At 36.8% G+C, this 19,613-nt stretch overlaps 2 protein-coding genes across 3 annotated transcripts; one reads left to right on the plus strand and one right to left on the minus strand.

Annotated features, from left to right (window-relative positions):
* Nucleotides 1–499: 499 nt before the first annotated feature.
* On the minus strand, nucleotides 500–7,835 carry LOC112564341 (probable tRNA N6-adenosine threonylcarbamoyltransferase, mitochondrial). 2 transcript variants are annotated; one of them, XM_025239068.1, is made up of 10 exons: nucleotides 7,492–7,835; nucleotides 7,060–7,159; nucleotides 6,391–6,485; nucleotides 3,667–3,729; nucleotides 3,134–3,263; nucleotides 2,369–2,573; nucleotides 1,652–1,797; nucleotides 1,209–1,339; nucleotides 799–870; nucleotides 500–661 (listed from the first exon to the last, which is right to left on the minus strand). In XM_025239068.1, exons 1-10 carry the CDS (start codon nucleotides 7,797–7,799, stop codon nucleotides 586–588), a joined length of 1,326 nt encoding a protein of 441 aa, XP_025094853.1. In that variant the 5' UTR covers nucleotides 7,800–7,835; the 3' UTR covers nucleotides 500–585. The 2 variants fall into 2 exon arrangements, with proteins under 2 accessions (XP_025094853.1, XP_025094854.1); XM_025239069.1 differs by lacking the exon at nucleotides 3,667–3,729.
* Nucleotides 7,694–19,315, plus strand: LOC112564339 (glycine--tRNA ligase-like). Its single transcript, XM_025239062.1, has 18 exons — nucleotides 7,694–7,904; nucleotides 8,065–8,324; nucleotides 9,381–9,482; nucleotides 9,679–9,778; nucleotides 10,009–10,150; nucleotides 10,377–10,465; nucleotides 10,774–10,850; nucleotides 11,107–11,252; nucleotides 11,678–11,827; nucleotides 12,626–12,788; nucleotides 12,933–13,097; nucleotides 13,349–13,456; nucleotides 13,819–13,964; nucleotides 14,258–14,343; nucleotides 17,081–17,190; nucleotides 17,576–17,669; nucleotides 17,852–18,039; nucleotides 18,215–19,315. The coding sequence occupies exons 1-18, from the start codon at nucleotides 7,835–7,837 to the stop codon at nucleotides 18,320–18,322; spliced, it is 2,304 nt and encodes a 767-aa protein (XP_025094847.1). The 5' UTR covers nucleotides 7,694–7,834; the 3' UTR covers nucleotides 18,323–19,315.
* The last annotated feature ends 298 nt before the right edge of the window (nucleotides 19,316–19,613 follow it).

Genomic DNA, 19,613 nt, shown 5'->3' on the forward strand with positions numbered 1-19,613 from the left:
TGATGAGCAGACAAGTAAAGAAAAATGTACTCAGTTATAACTGTATAAACATCAAACTTGAGCGTGTGTTAGTAAAAAAAATACATTTAAATTGAATTGATCATAAAGATGTAAACTGGTAATTTCTGTCAACCTTCGTAAAATAATCATAGAACCAAAGCTACATGAGTTGTTATTAGTTTATAAATTTAACATTTTAATGAATGTAACAAGTGTACAGTTAACAAGACTCAAAGGTTTGTAAAAGAAACAATACACAAGACTGAAAAATTATATGCTGACACCACACAAGGGTAAGCAACAAAATAAAAATCATTATAAAAAAGCCTCCATTATGAATAACCTCAATGGGACAGATCCTAGCACCAGGACAGTAGAAGACATAAAGCTATTCTTTCCTATCAAATGACAGAATTTCTGTTCTCATTGTAAGATTAACTAATGAACATTTAAAAAAAGATAAAACACTCAGCAAATGGAATAACTCATACAAGATGGCATCTTTAAACAATGATTTTATTTCAAGTATCATCGCCTATTCACACTGCTTCATCTTGATATACTGATATTAAAACTAATCTTGAATCAGTGTAGTTTTAATTGTGGCAGCTTAATGCTAGCGTCTTTAAGTTCTTGTGAAATATCCACTCCAAAAGGGCATCTGTTGAAAGAAAATCAAATTTACTAACATAAGTAAAAATCTAAGGTTGTTTTTATGTTAAGCAGTACATGTTTCAGTTTTATCAACAACCAGGCCTATTATCATCCCCACCATAACAAACAAGAAACTGTAATTACTTTGGTTGTATATCCAAGGCATCCACATCATGAACCTGTCCTGTATTCTGTAGCAACTTTTCCATTCCATTCCTGAAAAGTAAAACAAAATGCAACTGAAATGTTTTTGCCAAGTGTTGAGAAATGAGCATGCGAGGGGGGAGAGAGAATGTAAGTGTACGTGTTTAAAGGACTTATTTTTGATAGAATGAGATTACGTGTATGTTTGCAAATTAGGAAAACTAATGTTAGAAGTATGCAGTCAACAAGTATATCAGTCTTATGTGCTACCAGTAGAAGAATTCAATATACTCTCATTTGAGAGTACTAAGGTGTAGCTGTTTTAATGGTTGATAGTTAAATCAGACTGTAAGACAGCTTTACTTATAGACTGCAATTTCCTATAAAATGTTGCTGCTAGCTCTACTCACCAAGCAATCATGATACCATTGTCAGTGCATAGATGTGGAGGAGGGCACACTAATTGACAGGAGAACTTCTCACAGATTTGCTGAAGACCCTCACGAATGTACTGGTTGGAGGCAACTCCTCCAGACAATACCTTTTTAAAATTATAAAATAATAAAAGCTACGTTTAAGCATAATTCATATATCACCAGTCATGAGCTGTATTTAAGAAGATTCAAACAGGATGTAAAACAGGACACTCTGCAACAGTCGAAGGGGCCCAAGTTGCAAGAAGAATAAAAACAATGTATTCAATCTTATAAAACAAAAAGTAACCAACTATAGAAAATAATTATGCTTCTCTTGTAAAAAAAATAACACCTTTGTGAAGTGAGATTACAGCTGAAAATTAGGTTCACCAGTTCTTATGTTAAGTTTTATTATGCTGTCTTTACAAATGCCTTACTAAAGTCTTCTGTTTGGGAAGAAATCCTCTGAGTTCACAAAAGAGAAAAGCTCTTTGTAGTCTTCTGGCCAAGTGATACAAAACAGCATACTGAAATGATGCACAGATGTCTGGAGCATTGGGTAAAACTGCACTGGCAGAAATTTCTGAAACACAGCAGATGAGCTGGCAACTTTATTTTTGACACACATTTACCTGACATGTGACAATGGACAAGTTTGAGTGAAACTTCATCAGCCAAAGTAAATAATACTTTTAGGGTAAAAAGAATTTTAGCATTATCCTGTCAGTAATATAAACATAATAGGAATCAAAATCAGAATTTAAAAATAAGCCATGACTAGTACACACAGCAACGACTGGCTATATGAAAATGTACAGGGGAAAAAAAAAAGTTATCACAGATAATGTATCATGATTTTTTTTCATGTACAATCTTAAAATAGTTTCCTCTATTATTACTATTACAGCTTTGAAAAAGGAAACCTAGTATGTTATCTCAATACAATGTGTAATTTGATTTAATTTTGCAATAAAATTTAGTAATTCATGAATGTAAAGATGACAAAACCTGTGAAAGAGATTAACAACATAACACAATCTGAAATAAATCTTTGAAGGGCATTGATAGTATTCTATATGATAAAAAAATAAATTTGTAATGAAGGTTAACAATATTAAACATGATCCAAAATACAAAACGATGATCATACATACGTAGTTTAGTTTCCTCAGCTTCAATCAGTTTCTTGGCATTAAACTTAATACCAGCAAAAGAAAAATTGCAGTCTGGTATTCTTGTCATCACTTGTGGAAAGGCAAACTTCTTTGGATTGCCATCTCTAGCAAGAAGTTCTATGGCAGCACCTCCACTTAGTTCCTGGCACTGGGGCAAATTTTTCAGCTTAAGCTGTCGTGCTGTCTGTAAGCACAAGATATTACTATTAAAGATATTAATGAAAGCTGGTGTGTTGCAAATACCGTATTTAAGACAACTACCATAACAGTTTTACTTAACTGTTATTGTTGAAGAAGCATTGTATAAAAGGTCCTTAAAATAACTGACTTAGAAAACAGGAACATTATACAAGTGAAAGATACAAATGGCACAAATTGATTGTTACCTGCTGTATTTTATTGCTTTTGCTAATTCAGGTGCTTAGCATACATTTTTACTAGTAATCCACCCCTTTGGGACTTCATCACTGTTTTGAAATGGATCATACAAGCAAAGAACTTCATTCTGAACTTAATTCTGTCATAAAATAAATCTAACATCTCACTAAAAGCAGCAATGATATTCAATTATGCAGTACAACATTTATTTTCTTAATTGAAAATAAAGCCTTCTGGAACCAAATTTCAACCACTGAACTTTATACGACATATCCTGACATGATTTTTAAAAAATCACTATTTAAACTATTATGTTCATGGCCAGCTATGTTTTGCTACATTCTCATCACCAGATCTGCTTCTCACCTTGTCAAAGGCTTCTCCGGGTGAGTCATCCAACCCGTGTCCTAACAGCAAGAAGTCTGATATACCTCTTGCTACAGCAAGCAGACAGTGACCTCCACTAATTAGCAAAACCAAAAATGGAAAATCCACTCTGCAAGCAAAATTATCAAAGCTTAACACTGAGTGTAGGAGGATGAGAGACATTTTTACTACTTTTGAAAATGTTAATAATAATTCTGATGTAAACTACTTATCGTTTACAACAGAAATGAAAAACTAGCATTATGGGAGCACATAAGACTAAGGTTTAACGCACATTATGCCGAGGCAGCAACTAAGGCTATATCGTGACAAAACAACTGACCCTATAAACAGATGCCACATGCAGAGAAAGAATAGTGTACCCATGATCTAAAAAATCTCAACCTAGGTAGTTGATCTTCCCTGTATTGGCAACAATCACTTAACCATTCCAGCACAGGATCATCCACAAAAGACAAAACTGTCCCTGCTATTGATATAAAGAGCTCCAGAGATATTTTCTCTTTACATACCGAGTGATCATGCGAGCTGTCAGAGCATGTGCTTCCATATGATGAATAGGAATCAAAGGTAACCTGCAGATTACAGAAAGAAACTGAAAAATACAGTCTACATGAGGGATGGTGCCAAAAAAGGACCTTTTCATGCATTCGTCTAAGTGACAGTCATCAATGCTGAAGTTTTTCTCTTGTGTGGTCTATGAATCTGTGGTCTTCTCTATGTTCTCAAATACATGTATTTCTAGTAATAAATAATCAAAGAGTTGATGCCTGTCTGCCATATTTAGATTAGATAACTTAAAAAGTGTCCTTAGCGCGCTGATAACATACACTGTTAATGTTGTTTTCTAGAAATCTAAGTAATAATAATTGCAAAACCTGAAAGCCATGTAATACAAAAGTCAGTTCACGTGTCTCTCTCTCGCACACACACACTCTAACGGAAGAGAGAGAGAAATAGAGCTATGCACCTAGAAGATCAAAGTTCAAGAAAGAGTAAGTTTCTAAAGACCTTTTGAAAAAAAGAGTGTTTTTTGCGAATACGGAAGGGCAACTAGTGTTGTACAGATGTGTAGACCAAACATGCAGCGAAAAATCGTCGGTATTTTGCGCCAAAGTCAACTCCTATCGACTTAAAAGGGTCACACTCTGGTAGATTCATGGTGGCAGCCCCATCACCGTTAATTTCTGCTTCATGGACAAGTGTTACAGGGCTGGCTGCCTTGCCGTAATATAGCCTCAGTTGCTGGCACAGCGTAAAACACCAATTCCCCCCGCTACCTCATGGACAAGTGTGATTTCTGACAATATGATGACTCAATGCCCGTGATATATAAATTTGCAAATGCTCAAGATTACATCAATTCTATCATTTAAGGATTAGTATCTTCCATTACTTCACTAGGAAAATTTCAATAAGCTTGCGTGAAAGATCCTTCTTTAACCTCTTCATTCCACTACATTCCTTTTTATCTTACAATGTGTAGGTGTTAGGATACTGTATGGCATACAGTGCCAAAGATAACTTCAGATGTCTAGCAGTGTTAAAAAATTTCTTAAGGTAGATGTTTCTACCACTAGTTTCTACATATGAAACCCTCTTAGAGGAAATGACCAATCCATTAGCTTAAAACTAGATGTTTAAAAAGTGCCATGATGATGTTCAACTTGCATATTAATAAACCAACTAAATGCAGCATGATTTTGCAACACATTCTTAATAATAGAACATGCCCTGCATAAATGACCAACTGATGAAAAAAACTGCAGTGACCTGCCAATGACAGAGAAGATGCTTGGGTCGAGATGATTAAGCAGAACTTATTATGGCTTCTCTAAGCAAGTGAAGGAGACAATGATGTCTTCTGAATATACAATGTAGGTAAGACATGGGTGACAATGACAGGGATGATAATCACAAATTTTGAAGGCAGGAGCTGTTACATATTACAAGGTGTTACAGATTTGAAATATTTGTCATTTTGGTCAACCAAGTCAATTTGATCATGCAAGAGTCGATTCCACCACTGATTAGAATTAGTTACTATTTAAACAATATGTCTGGGGACACAATCAAATATTGTTGCACAGATCAGAGGTGTTAATATCATCACATAATGTCCTTTTTGAAGTTAGGTTCACATGAAGAATACCATTATGAATACAAATGGTTTATTTTGTACACTTTTGGAATGAAACTTTTTCTTAGATCTTTCAGAAATGGACAGAATAATATAAAATGAAACTCATCCTCTTCATTGATGCGACTCATAAGGCACGTCTTACTTCTTGAGGCATGTTACTTACTGCCTGAAATGCTCATATAAGAGAAAGAAAGACAAATACAGAGATGCACACAGACCTCCAAACGTGTCATGATTTTTATGCATGAATCGATCATTCATCGCTTAACTTGTACCAGTTGTTGAGGAAGGAGAACATGGATAGATGCAGCAACTGGCAAGGCCATTCACATCTGTTTTGGGTGATAGTGAGCAGGTCCTGAACAGGATGACCAGTCCGCTACATCACATTTGTATGCTAGTTCTTGTTTTGGCCACCATGGCATTGACCACCCTCCAAGGTTTAAAGGACAATCTTCGGTCACACGACCAAACCAGAACAGTTTATGCTGCTTCTCTGTTGCAAGCAGAGGTTCCTGGTGTCCTACGAGTGTGGCAACTGTACTTCAAAGTCATGTTTTCTGTATGAGATCAGGAGAAGTATGAAAGTTTTTTTGAATTTGGGTTCACACCCAATGATACTAGAGTCACACTGCACTTAGGTTACTTTCTAAAGAAGGGCACACACTTTCAAACTTAAATATGGAACCTTTCAGCATTCACATAAAAAAGGTAAGCAAAATAAAAGTGAAATGCTGAAAACTGATTTGTTTGTGTGTGTATGCAATGGGGAGGGGGAAATCCAGTCAACATAAATCACACTTCACTTTATCCCAGGTCAACCAATGGCAATAAAGAAAACTAAATAAACATTCATTTGACAGTTAGATCACTGCATGGATGATGATGTGGTCGAATCAACTAGAAGCAGATCAATTAGACTGTGGCTGAGTCAAACATGATTGGCCAAATCAACTATAGGCTGTGATCAAATTGAAGTTATTCAGATATGGATCTCTTTGGTTCAACTGACTCATGCAATAGTAAAACTGGCATATGAAGGAATTGACCAGACCCCCTATGATCTTTTTATTAGTTAACCAAAACTGTTTACCCTGTCTTTTTTACCAACTGCTTTGCATACTGCAAACCGACTAACAATGACAGGGACAATCCTGGCTTCACAGTCACAGCAACAGCATTCAGATCCTGCAACAATTCAGTGAGAAAAGTGTCAATGTGGTTAATAAATCCCAAATCCATTGAATGTTATCACTATCGATTTATAGTTTCTTTATAAAATGACATTCAAAAACATCACACAGTGATAGGCATGTCAGCACAACTTTCTTCAGAAACATACATACACACATGCATAAATTATTTCTGGTCACCTCAGTTCCATACAAAATAGCAGCATATGCTGGACAGTCAAAACAGTATGCATGGATTATCAAGAATTTTTTTTTTCTGGATGACAAAATTATGGTAAAAGTTTGTGTGACAATTATATATGAGTGAGGACTATGTCTTCTTTCTGAAAGGCAATATTTAAGTAACAGTTGGGGATTAGGGAGATTAAGAAGAATTTGAACAAGTTTGTTTAGCTCTTTGGATAATTGCCAATGCTGTGTAATGTGAAGGCTGTCAACAAGCTGTGTCGTAGACATATAATCACTTGGCTATCCACTTAGACACGAAGAGCCACTAACATTTCATTGCTTCTAACATCACTAGGCTGTGAGACCTATTTTTATATCTATATATATATATGCTGACTTACATTTAATGTAACATTAGCTTTCTCCAATGCTGCACTGACAACAGGTTCAATATTTTCTTTGTGAAGGTCGCGTGCAATGGGTGGGATGATGCCGCCCATTCTAAGGAAAATAAAAAGAATTTGCTGGGTGTAATGTAAAACTTCGTATTCATAAAAATGCCATTCCTATTAATAAAAACTAATTTAAAGTGACTAATAATACGAGATTTGAGTATTCAAGTGATTTTATGACATGAGGATGAAGCATAGTATCGCATCCACAACAACCAAAAAGTTTTTCCTACTTAGAACCGCACCTAGAAACCAAACTAAAGATGACTACATCTGAACATAAATTGCAAAAAGTCTGACTAAATGGAGAATGGTTTCCCCTTTCCAGAAAACCTAAGGTCCAGTCAAAAATTCGTCTGCTTGTCATTTCCACACACTTACGCCACGTGAGTTTTCGTCTGAGAATTCAGAGCATCTCCAACGACTATGCCTCTGTCATCTACAACTGCTGCACCAGTGTCATCACAACTAGTTTCGATTCCAAGTACCAAACGACGCTTTGAGCTTCCGTTGGTGTTTGTCTGTGCGACTATATTCGCTGAATCTGAATGCAGAGAAATGCAGCACGGACGTGACCAGTAAGAAGTGTTGACATTTTGTGAGTTCAGGCCCAGCCATTGTTTGATTTTTAGGTATCTGCAGTAAGTGGTATGACGTAAGGGAATCAACAGTCTACAGGTATTCCTCATTTTTTCGCAATAGGCGGAAGCATCTCACATGTCAGATGGACGCAGCCATTTTGAGAAGCTGTCAATCAAATGTTTCGAGGCGTTCGCAAGGATTAAGGAAACAAGGTTCTCATTCTAAAATATCAGCATTTTCGAGTGTTTTTCATTGCCAGACATATTAACTGAATGTGCTTCTTTAACAAAAAAAGTTATTCACATTTTAAAGTTTTAATATTGATAATAAAGCGTCTTAAGCTTTTTAAACTGTTGATGTGTTCCTTTCCAGCCCCCTTTGCGTGGCAGCTGCAGGATTCTGATGAAACATCTCTTGCGTGCAGTTTCTCTTGGTGCTGTGTCATAAAGCGCAGCCTCTCCTCTTCCAGCATCAGACAGCTGTCTGGCTTGATTGAATCTCAAAGCAAAGTACCCGTTTGGGGCTCGAGAAAGCTTAAGTTTAAAAAAAAGACAGAAACCTCCAATTTAGCAATGTGCGATCCGGAGATTGAGGCACAGCTTGCACCCCTGAGAGCTGCAGTGAAAGAACAGGTAACATGCAATGTAGTATACATGAGTATGTGAGGTATCTTTTGCATCTTTGTTTTTAGGTGAAGCAGATGTTTTCATTTCGTTTGTATGTTTGTACGTTTTCCATTTATTCATCTGGAGGGGTATGATATTAATTAATTAATGTGCTCAGATATTAACAATAATGCAACTTTAACGATTATAGTGATGTAAGTTTAGGAGATAGTACAGATATTTTTTTTTATTGTCGAGTTGAAAATTGGTCGACAAATCGGAAGAATTAATTAAGGTTAATTGGGGGAAAGTTTACTGTTTTGCAGAGAGGCGTGACACCTGAAGTCGGGAATTATAGTGACTTGAAATATGGTTTGAATATAAAAAGTCAGCTGGAAGTGGGATGGAATGGGGAAAGGAAATAAAACTTTTATTAACTGACAAGCAGAACAAATATGTAAATATTCAGTTCCCACAGAAGACATTGTAGGGAACTGGATAGTTGCTATTGACAGACCAGGTCAAGGAAAAAAAATGGGCACTCAAGAACTTTGTTTTAGTGATTTGTATGTTTATTTATCCCTAACAATAGAATAACCAGATGCTGAAAATCTACATCATTTGGGGTTTAGTCTGAAAGTGTTATACCTTGATTTGTAAAAGAAGAGGAAAACTCTACTTTGAAGGATTCAAGTTATCAAAATTAGTGTACATAATTTGCAGTGTAGTGAGCAAACAGATTTTCCAACATTTTTATAAACAGCAAACGGCTTATCGTTAAGCCATGTTTTAAGCAATTTTAGAAAGCGGAGACATTCCAATCAGCAATCAATAAACATTATTTTATTCTAATTACACCGAATAATGAAGACTTGGTATAAGTAATGATTTGCTGTTTCACTATTTTGCTGTTTGTCAGGTTTTTTTCGTAATTTAGATGTTTATGTATTACACTACCTCTGCTTAAAACTTTTCGGACTTTTAGTTAATTTATAACAATACTGAGCAAAAATCAGTTTGAGAAAAGCATGGCATTACTGACACTGGATTGCAAAGCTCCTTCAAGCTCCTCTTTATGTGCAGGGAGATCTTGTTCGCAAACTGAAAGAGGAAAATGCTCCAGAAATTGATCTCCAGAGAGCTGTGGCAGATCTAAAACACAGGAAAAAGCAGCTTGAAGACAAAGTTTGTTACAATCTTGATCACTTTGAAAATATTCATTAAATTTTATATTTAGAACCATCACTTATTAATATCAGAACAGTCGCTGGTACATTGTTGTATTTTTGATAATCTTTGTTAGTTGATATGTGGACAATTTGAAAAACCACAACACACTTTTACAACTGTTGCTAATCATATTTTTCTGTGTTAAACTTAGGAGCTTGCCTTGGCACCAAAAGATGACTTTGACCGTGCCAGAATGGAAGATCTACTCAAGCAAAGATTCTTCTATGACCAGTCTTTTGCTATTTATGGGGGTATGTAATGACATGCAGTTTACTTTTTCTTAAAAAATGAAGCTACAAAATGTAAACATTTAACCCCTCTGACTCTAGCATATCTTTCATTTCCCCCATTTTGATCTCATTTTTGATCATGCACCCTCATTTTCTTTTTTCATCCACCCTCAGATACTTAAAATGTAGTTTTGTGTGAGTTACAGTGAGTACATTGTTCTTACTTTATGTCTTGCTTGATGTTTAAACAGGTGTAAATGGCCTGTATGACTTTGGACCCATGGGCTGTGCAATGAAGGCAAACCTTTTACAAGCATGGAGAAATTTCTTTATTCTGGAGGAGCAGATGTTGGAGGTGGACACAGCAATGCTGACACCAGAACCTGTTCTCAAGTGAGTCATCATCTAATGTTCTTGCAGCTTTTCCAACTTTCTTTGTTTATAGTCCTCCATTAAAGGCCGAAAGTACTATTCAGCATTGCCATCTCTCATAATTTTTTGTACTGATGATCTACCATAGAGAAAAGGTTTTCTTTACGTACGATTTCCGTTTCAAGGGAAAGATGGTGATAAATTGTAATAGAGGTGTGTTATTTATTTCTGATATTTTCACTTACAGGGCTTCTGGTCATGTAGACAGATTCCAGGATTATATGGTAAAAGATGTGAAAAATGGAGAATGTTTTAGGGCTGATCACTTGATAGAAGGTATGTTTTTGTGCAGTCTTACTTTTTTTCCCTCTCATTTCTGTTTTGAGATCAGTTGTGTTTTAAAGTTAATTATTTAGCAATTTTCAAGATACATATAGTTTTTGTTAATGTTCACAGGAACTCATACACAGCACTTATTCACAGTGCACACCCTTATATTCGTTCTTATACACATGTGAACATAAAGACAACTCAGTCATCACACTAGTTTTTACTGTTTGAAATTGTTTTTTAGAGAATAAAGATTTAGATCAAGAATCAATATGATCCCAAATTGATGCCACTGCTGGTGGTTAAATTTGCAGCGACTTTTGAGAAGATGCTTACTGACAAGAAAGTACCAGAAGAAGTGAAAGAGGAGATTCGAGATCTCATGCCAAAAGTATGGGTGCATATGTTTGCATGAATGCATAATATATATATGTGTGTACATTTTTTACCTAGATTTTAAAAAAAAATAAACAGAAGTAGTTGTTACCGGCCAACCTTTTGAGATTCCTATTCAGTCCATAGATAGTTCACTTTACATCTATGTGGTAGAAATTGAAGAAAATAAAATAGAACAAAAGATGTTTTATTGGTAAGAGCTAAATCTACATTAGAAACTTCAGCATGAAATGACTTTATATCTGTTATAGATTGATGGTATGAGCAAAGATGATATGGCAACCACTCTTGTCAAGTACAACATGAAATCACCCGTCACCAACAATGACCTTACCGAGCCTATTGAATTTAACCTTATGTTTGGCACACCTATTGGTCCTACTGGTCAAATAAAAGGGTATGACCCTCAGATTGAAGAACTTTGTTAATTAATGATGTAAAAAGTATTTTCTGTTGTCTGCAGTTTGTGATGTGCATGTACTTTGGTGATATTTGGTTCTTGGAAAGTCTTTAGTCTTAGAAAAAATTATGTTTTCCATTCATGATCAAGACTAAACTGTCTACTGGTTTTAGCTCACTAAATTATGGTCAGGTAAAGTAGACCCCATGACCATCATTGCAATCACTAACTTAGGAACTGGTAATACAGTTTAATTGTCAGCTTTGTAATGTGGTTTTTTTTATCTTTACTCTTTTTTTTTTTTTCTTGCATGCATTGTACTTCCTCTCTTAGAACAGTATATCAACCTTACTCTCCAATATCTCTGTCAATTTTAATTGAATTAAAAACTTTTGAAAGACAAACAGAAAATTTATTCACAGGTACCTTCGACCAGAGACAGCACAGGGTATATTCGTCAACTTCAAGCGGCTCTTGGATTTTAACCAGGGTAAACTTCCCTTTGCTGCTGCACAGATAGGCAACTCTTTCCGTAATGAGATTTCCCCTCGGTCTGGCCTAATACGTGTAAGGTAAGTTATAGAGGCATTTGACATACAGAATGTAAAACAGAATGAATTAATCATGGAATGGGTTGCAGAAAGAATCTAAATAATTTTAAGCTGTCAGCTAAGGTGTTCAAAGGCATGAAAATGCTAAAATCCACAGTCTGGTTTACCCAATACATTTTTGAGACAATATGGAAAATTTTTTTTTTTATTTTTAAAGTTTGACTTATTAAAATAAAATCTGTCAAAGCTAGCTATAAATGTCAAACTTGAAGTGAATAAAAACCTTTAGGGAACAAAAAAAATGTTGGACAGCAGATCTGACCAAATGTCATTAGGCAACACTATTTTATTTGATTTTGGTGTCAGTTTATTGAAGACAAAAAAGACAAATGTTGCAGTGTATTAAAATTAAATCTAGTAAAGGTAAGTGTTATTCCACAGCAAACTTTTCCCACTTTTTTGTTGTTGTCTTTAACAGTAAACTTTCTGTGGCATGGTGGTGTAGTATTACAGGTTGGAGAACACTGAGAAGTGGCACACTTTTTAAAAAGTAAAGATGTTTTGAAAAAGAAAATCCAAATTGCAATAGGCTATGATTCCTAATGGAAAATGGGGACATTGTATAAATTCCCAATACTAAAGATGGTAAAAGTGATCAGTTTTGTGAGAAAAACAAATGTTGCATTCACATTAAAAACTTCGTTCACTGCAAACCATTCCTGTGGTAATGCATGTACCATGTATGATTAGTAATCTTTTCCTCACCCATAGTCAAAGGCATCAACATTATGCTTAGTTTAGTTTTTCTTTTTCTTCCAGGGAGTTCACTATGGCTGAGATTGAACATTTCTGTGATCCAGACAACAAGGAACATCCCAAGTTTGCTGATGTTGCAGATGTTGAGCTGTCTCTATATTCAGGTTGCAACCAAATGGATGGCAAGCCTCCAGAAAAGTGGAAGATTGGTGAAGCAGTGAAACAGGTTTAGCTTATTTTTAGCCTTTATTTGCCTTTATTTGTAAGCCATTAATTTTTACTTTATTGTCATGTGAAGGTCACGTGGGACTTTACTCTCTCTGATTGATGCTGCAGATCAAATTTAAAAATGAAGTGTTTCATTTTTCAGAAACTTGTTGCCAATGAAACACTTGGGTATTTCATGGCACGAATCCAGCTGTTCCTGGTCAGAGTGGGTGTGGACCGAGCACGCCTTCGATTTCGACAACATCTGTCTAATGAAATGGCCCATTATGCCTGTGACTGCTGGGATGCTGAGTGCAAGACTTCTTATGTAAGCTGGGGAATTGCAATACAAATTGTTTAACTAACATATATCACAGTTCAGTCACAAGTTTTGACAGTCTATGAATAAAGTCATCATCCCAGATCACAGCATAAACATTTCCACAAAATTTGCTGTAACTTTACTACACAGTGCTATTCCTAAATTGGTCACATTAAAAATAAAAGGCAGTAAAAATGCATAGATAGAACGTACCATATTATGGTGCCTTTGCTAACCAGTTCACCTTTTATTATCAGGGATGGATAGAATGCATAGGCTGTGCAGACCGATCCTGCTATGATCTGACGCAGCACAGTAATGCCACAAATGTCAAGCTTGTAGCTGAAAGAAGGCTACCAGAACCAATATCCTTTCTTTCTGGATTTTTTTTTTTTTTTTAAATTAAAACTAGCATTGATCATCAGCTCACTGCCAAATTCTGCTATAGTTGCCTTTGATGTGCAGTAAAATAAGACCTATTGTTTTCAATATATGTTGCATTTTGTTTCCTTATTGTTATCTTCAGAAGTGCTGCATTGCCTTATAATATGTCTTTTCAACAAAGCAGCTCCCAGTGTCTAGTTCTGTCCAGTTTTCAAGGCCTTAAATAGATCATGTAAATCAGTTTCCACAAAATTCATAAGGTGGGGTTAGTTTTTTTTTTTTTTTTAAACCACTTTCACTTTCTATGGAAAACATCATGTGCACATACCCTTAACTGTGCCACCGAACTATTGATGTAGTGGAATGCCTGCCTCAGAAGAGTATTCTGGGAAAGGCGTTCAAGCAGAATGCCAAGGTCATCACAGAACATCTGGCCGCCCTTGGTTTAGATGCTGTGACTCAGCTTGAGAAGAACCTTGAAGAAAAGGGGTGAGGTTTCGGCAGTTTTTTTTTTTTGGGGGGAGGGAACATTATTTCACCAAGATTTTCAGATTCAGAACAGTGACTTGGCTGACTCTTTTTGGACATTTTATAAGGAGATTGATATTTTTCAGAGCATTTTCAAATCCACAGGTGATGAGCATCTGTGTGATTAGTAGCAATAATTATCGTACTGCTTCCTCTTGAGTGAAAAATTATAGTTAAAAATATCTGCTGCAGCAAAATCTAGCTTGCCAGCTCCAGTATAACAGACTTGTGAAAGGATTTTTTTTTTCACCCAGGGAGGCAGAATTGGTTTTGAATGGCACAAATTTTGTGGTCAAGAAAGATATGGTTCAGGTGAAGAGATACCAGAAAACCATCCATGGTGAGTAACAGAGGTCTCTAACACCTCACCCCCAAATATCTTAGAAAGGTTAGGGGATGACTTTTTTTCTTTTACTGCAGTAGTCATGAGAAAAGTATGCCTTTAAATGTGCAGATTTGTGATCATGTACAGATATGCTCATGTGCATGCATGTTTGTGTACATTTCATAAATGTTTTGAGTAGGGAATCTGAGCACCATTGCTCATGTATCCACACATACATGCTATTTTGTCATGAGTTTTATGGATTCCCACAAAAAGTACAAGCACAGAATCTCAAAAAGAACAGAATTTCTTCATAATGTACCAGATTACAGCATTTGGAGATGGTGACTTTAGGATGGATAATTGATCCAGGAAAGTCAGATTGGGTGCCCATGCAGGACTTCATTCATCTGCATATAAAATCTCAGACTCTTCAACTGCGTTTCATTACGAGACATGTTTGGGCCCTTTTACTAGAAGCTGCAATACAAGTTTTAGACTTGGACCTCTGTTCTGTGCAAAAGTGATTTCATCTGCTGGGCTTTATGAATGCAGCAGCCAGTTTATTGCCCTTAAGGAAGTTTTGCATGCGTCCCATCCAGGTGACCTAATTGTCCCACTTAGTGCCCTGCTTCTGGTTCCCATTAAATCAGCTGTCAACGTTCTCAAGGAACCAAGGCTAAGCTTTTAGTCTATATATATATATGCAATTTGGTTGTGGTGTTCACCTCTCTTTTTTCTCGGTGCTGCATGGTCAGCAGTCTTCAGAGAAGCAGAGCCTATACGGAAATATTCTGGAGCTTCTGGCAGGGTGGAGAATGCTCCAGTCATTGCAGAACTCTATGAAAGGCAAGTGCGCCATGGTTATGTCGGACAACATGGCAGTGAAGTACCTATGTTGGCAGTAGGAATCCTCTTCCCTGAGATATGTCTGCTCGTGTGGAAACTTCTCTAGTGCTGTCACAAGCACAGCATCATACTGCAGGTGCATCACATTCCCTTAAGTCTTAACCTCATCGTTGACTCCCTGAGCAAGAAGGGGCATAGTTCATTTCGAGTAGTCTCTGCTACTGTTTTTCAGCACAGGTGTCAATTGTTTTTTCGACCTCTGGGGAACATGTTTGCAACTCATTGGAATTATGTGTCTGCTTGGGCAACTGATGCCTTGTCACTGCATTGGGAGTGATTTAGTGCACATGCCTTTCAGCCCACAGTCCTGTTCCAGCATCCTGGTGAAGATCAAGAGAGTCAGTGTCTGTCTGTCTCCTTGTTACCTCCCAAAACTGGATCAGGCTTGGAGTTAATAAGCTAGCAGCATTGTGTTCTGTGCTGCTGCAGAAGCTGTCTCTCATGGTACTGAAACAGCCACACGGCCAGATTTTTCATCTGGTCACAGAGTGACTGAACCTTGACATCTGAGAAAAACAGAAACTTTTCAGGTGAAGCAGTGGCGCCCATCACAACTCTGGAAGGACCTGCAAGATGTATGATGGCAAGTTGAGAATATTTAAGTTGTGGCAAGTCGGTCAAGACCTGTAGCTTTCACCAGTGTCTCTGGCAAAAGTGGAAGAATTCTTTCTGTGGATTTGCAGTTGAAAGCCCTGGTGCCCAGCACAATTAAGGGTTACTGAGCTATGCTAACCTTCTGTCATCTGGGGCTCTGGAATATGGGTCTGATAGAAATTTCTCTGACTTCCTTGCCAGTTTGTCACTCTACCAATTGATAGGTCACTCACTTTTTTCCTTTTGGAATCTCAGGTAGGTCCCCGCCTTTCTGAACTCCCATGCCTTTGAACCTTTGTTTTTATCTTGAGCCTCTTTAAAGTTTCACTCCTGGAACAACTACTTGTAAATTGCAGTCTCCTCAGTGACCAGATTGCCAGATTCTTGTCCAGTCTCTGATCCAGCTTGTCTGCAGTTTCAGGCTGATGGCTCAGTTACCCATCTTACCCACCCAGAGTTTTTGTTCAAGATCGTGTTATCATCACTTGATCCACAGGAGGTTAATCTTCATCCATTTTTGAGAATGTCCAGTGATGAGTAAAGGCTTGAGGACCTGGTGCGAGCATTGGCCATTTACCTCAAAAGATCAGCCTCTCCCTCTGTATTGATCCTGTTCTGTCTGAGACACCTTGCAGCTCACTCTCTCTAGATGCAGTTGGTAACATCTCAGTATGTCACAGCATGACCCATCTACCCTACTCAGACATAATAATGTTGTTTACCTTCCTTTATGGTAATTATGAATAAACTAATCAAGCTTTACTAAACATAACTTTAGTAGTAATGTTTTATATTAACATATGCCTTAACTACAAGCTCATCCTATGTTGGGTTCCTTTTTAATAAGCCTTGGACAAATTGAGGGTTATATCAAGTATAGTTTGTTGCAGTATATACAGTTGCATACTACCAAGGGAGTTAAAACAAAAACATCCCAAAACCTGCTCTGGTTAAAATATCCAGCAAAAATCTGATTGCATTGGATGTGTGCAGATGGGTAATGACATAGGAGATGATGAGAGTAGCTTCAGGCAAATGAAGAAATGGATCATGTTCTCTCTCTCTTTTTTTTAATATTTTTTTTAAGTAAAAGTAAACCCTTTCACTAAGAATATTTGGCATCTGTGCACTTAAATTTGATAGCTTTGAGTCTGTGACGTTAAGAATATCACAAGAGTGCTCCCTGGGCTAGTCGCAGCTATGGAAAATGACAGCAGTGACATTGATGATTTCTGCATTATCTTTTCAGTTGAAGAATTCACACCATCAGTGATAGAACCATCTTTTGGCATTGGTCGGATTATGTATGCTATTTTTGAGCATAATTTTAAGACAAGAGAAGGTGATGAACAGAGAACAGTAAGCAGACATTTTATTTGCTGAATTTATGAATTTGATTTGAATTTTAGATTTTTCTTGGCAGTATCCCTGTAGCATTGCTGGTTAGCATCTTGTACTTTAAATACTTTAGCCTATTTTTCTAACTAAATGTTGCATAGCTGCTGTCCAGAAGCCAAAATACTACAAAACTACTGCTGCCTGTAACCTTAACTGGTACTTACAGCACAGATGACATATTGACATGCTGGTGCTCAAGGAAGTAGAAGCTCTTTCTTGTTAATTAGAATCTAGATGACTATATAAAAATACATGAATATCCATACATTTTTGTATGTCTGTCTACATGTACACACATGCTTCAGAGTTCATGATATTGGCATCACCAACAGATTAACTGTTTCAGTATTTGAGCCTACCACCCATCATTGCTCCCTATAAGTGCTCAGTGCTGCCCCTCAGTTCAAATCAAGAGTTCAGCTCCTTTGTCAAAAACCTGTGTAAGTACCCTGTTATAACACTACTTGAGTTCTGAGAATCTGTAAGAGTGTGAAACCAGTTTAAAGCTGTTTCTTGTGTGTGTGTGAAATGGATAACTCGATAATTTTTTTATTTTTAAAAAGTATGTTAGATTATCACAAAACTAATTTATCTCTCCTCTGGTGGTTTGTTTTCCCCACAGCTGCAGAGCTGACACGATGTGACGTGTCTCACAAAGTGGATGACAGCTCTGGCTCCATTGGACGACGCTATGCGCGCACTGACCAAATTGCTATCCCATATGGCATAACTGTTGATTTTGATACACTCAAGGCTCCACACACAGCCACGCTGCGGGAGCGAGAAACAATGAAACAAATCCGTGTGCCTGTAAGCTTGTATTCTTAAGCATTTTATCACATTTGATTCAGATTCAAGTAGGGGAGTTACAAAAAGTCCATTCATTGACAGTTACAAGCACTACTGAAGTAATTCAAATTATATTCTGTAACTGTAGCTTGAACATTGTAACTTTAAAGTACAGAAATATTTCTGTTCTTTGCAGATAGAGGAACTACCTTCTTTGGTTCGGGACTTATCTCGAAGCCTCATCTTATGGGATGAGGCTTTGGAGAAGTATCCACTGTTTGAACAACAAGAGGCTTCTAAATGATTTGCATTGTGACCAGTAACACTTCATTCTGATGGCTGACTTCAGGAAACGAAGGTCATTGGAGCTTGTGGCTGGAACTTGTGGTAGAAAGACTCGTTTAATTTGGGGGGAAAAGGATGCGAAAGCATTTGATAAGACATCATTTCATTTCAGATTTGTCTTTTCGCTTAATACCTTTTTGACATGTATGTTGGGGGCACCTTTTCTCCAAAGGAAGCAAAAATTTGCTCGGCTACTTATTCTGATGAAGAATGCTGTTTTTAGGGACCTGCAGAGTGCAGAGGGGGTAGAAAGTAGTGATAAAATGCTGTCTGTAAAGGGCTAAGAACGTATGAACAAAAATAGTCATAATTTGTTTTCTTTGCTTGTGTTTGGTAATACAAGAAATAATGCATAATGACAGTTTTAACAAATTTGCTTTAAAATAAGAAATGCATTATTAATTTTTAAAAATACAACACTTTAAATTGATTGAGCACCATACCCATTCAGGAAAGGATGCAATATGTATGTCCTTGTCAGCCCGAGTGAAAAAAAGAAAGTAAAGGCATTGTGTAGTGTGTGTACAAACTTGATACTCCTCGGTGGATCATTGACATCGAGGTCTTATAGAGAAATGAAAGAATGTGATCTGTCATGTTTCAGACTTCACGCAGTCTTTGGACTTTCCGAAGTATCTAAAACCAGTTCTCATGTATGTTCACATAATATGCTTCTGGAGTCAGTTAAACTTCCCTCCGATATCTTTTGCTGCCTCGAGACATTGTATATCTGTAGAAGAGATACCTGTTTGGAAGGTAGGCATCAAATTTTTTCTTGTAAATTTAAAATGCTTCTTTCTAAATACTTCTTGCTTTTTTTTACTGATGGTAAAATGTTACAATGTTCCATCAGATAATTTGTTTGCACAGTCTAAACCTTTCATCATTGTCCATTGTCAAGTTTTGAGGTGACAGGTAGGGTGGAAATGGAATAAACCATGTCTGTTGTGCAGAGTTTTGTATAAATTTGTTGCCAGACATTTAGAATTTGGGGAGGCACTTTATATATGGCATAGTTAACATCCAATACACATTTCTGACAGGAAGGCTAGAAAACTACCAATATTCCAGCTAGTAATATCTTCACACTTAGCAACTGAGCAATATCTGCTTTATAGATTTCCCCAAATGTACCATTTTGCTTCTTATAGTTGCAGAAGGTATACGAAGGTAAAGTCAGGTATATGATCCCTAGAGACAGTTTGAAAGAGCCTAGTGGAGATCAAATATATCACAGCAATGCAGGGTTG

The sequence above is a fragment of the Pomacea canaliculata genome, linkage group LG5 (assembly GCF_003073045.1).
Source record: "Pomacea canaliculata isolate SZHN2017 linkage group LG5, ASM307304v1, whole genome shotgun sequence".
NCBI lineage: Eukaryota > Metazoa > Mollusca > Gastropoda > Architaenioglossa > Ampullariidae > Pomacea > Pomacea canaliculata.

Excerpts from the sequence above, each read along its gene's own strand:
- LOC112564341 (XM_025239068.1), bottom strand. The coding sequence starts at position 7,799 with ATGAGGAATACCTGTAGACTGTTGATTCCCTTACGTCATACCACTTAC. Across the intron at positions 7,160-7,491 it reads CAGACGAAAACTCACGTGGC|AATGGGCGGCATCATCCCAC; the intron begins GTAAGTGTGTGG and ends TATTTTCCTTAG. Across the intron at positions 662-798 it reads GCCTTGGATATACAACCAAA|ATGCCCTTTTGGAGTGGATA; the intron begins GTAATTACAGTT and ends TTCTTTCAACAG.
- LOC112564339 (XM_025239062.1), top strand. The coding sequence starts at position 7,835 with ATGGACGCAGCCATTTTGAGAAGCTGTCAATCAAATGTTTCGAGGCGT. Across the intron at positions 9,483-9,678 it reads AAAAGCAGCTTGAAGACAAA|GAGCTTGCCTTGGCACCAAA; the intron begins GTTTGTTACAAT and ends TGTTAAACTTAG. Across the intron at positions 17,670-17,851 it reads CTCCTTTGTCAAAAACCTGT|CTGCAGAGCTGACACGATGT; the intron begins GTAAGTACCCTG and ends TTTTCCCCACAG.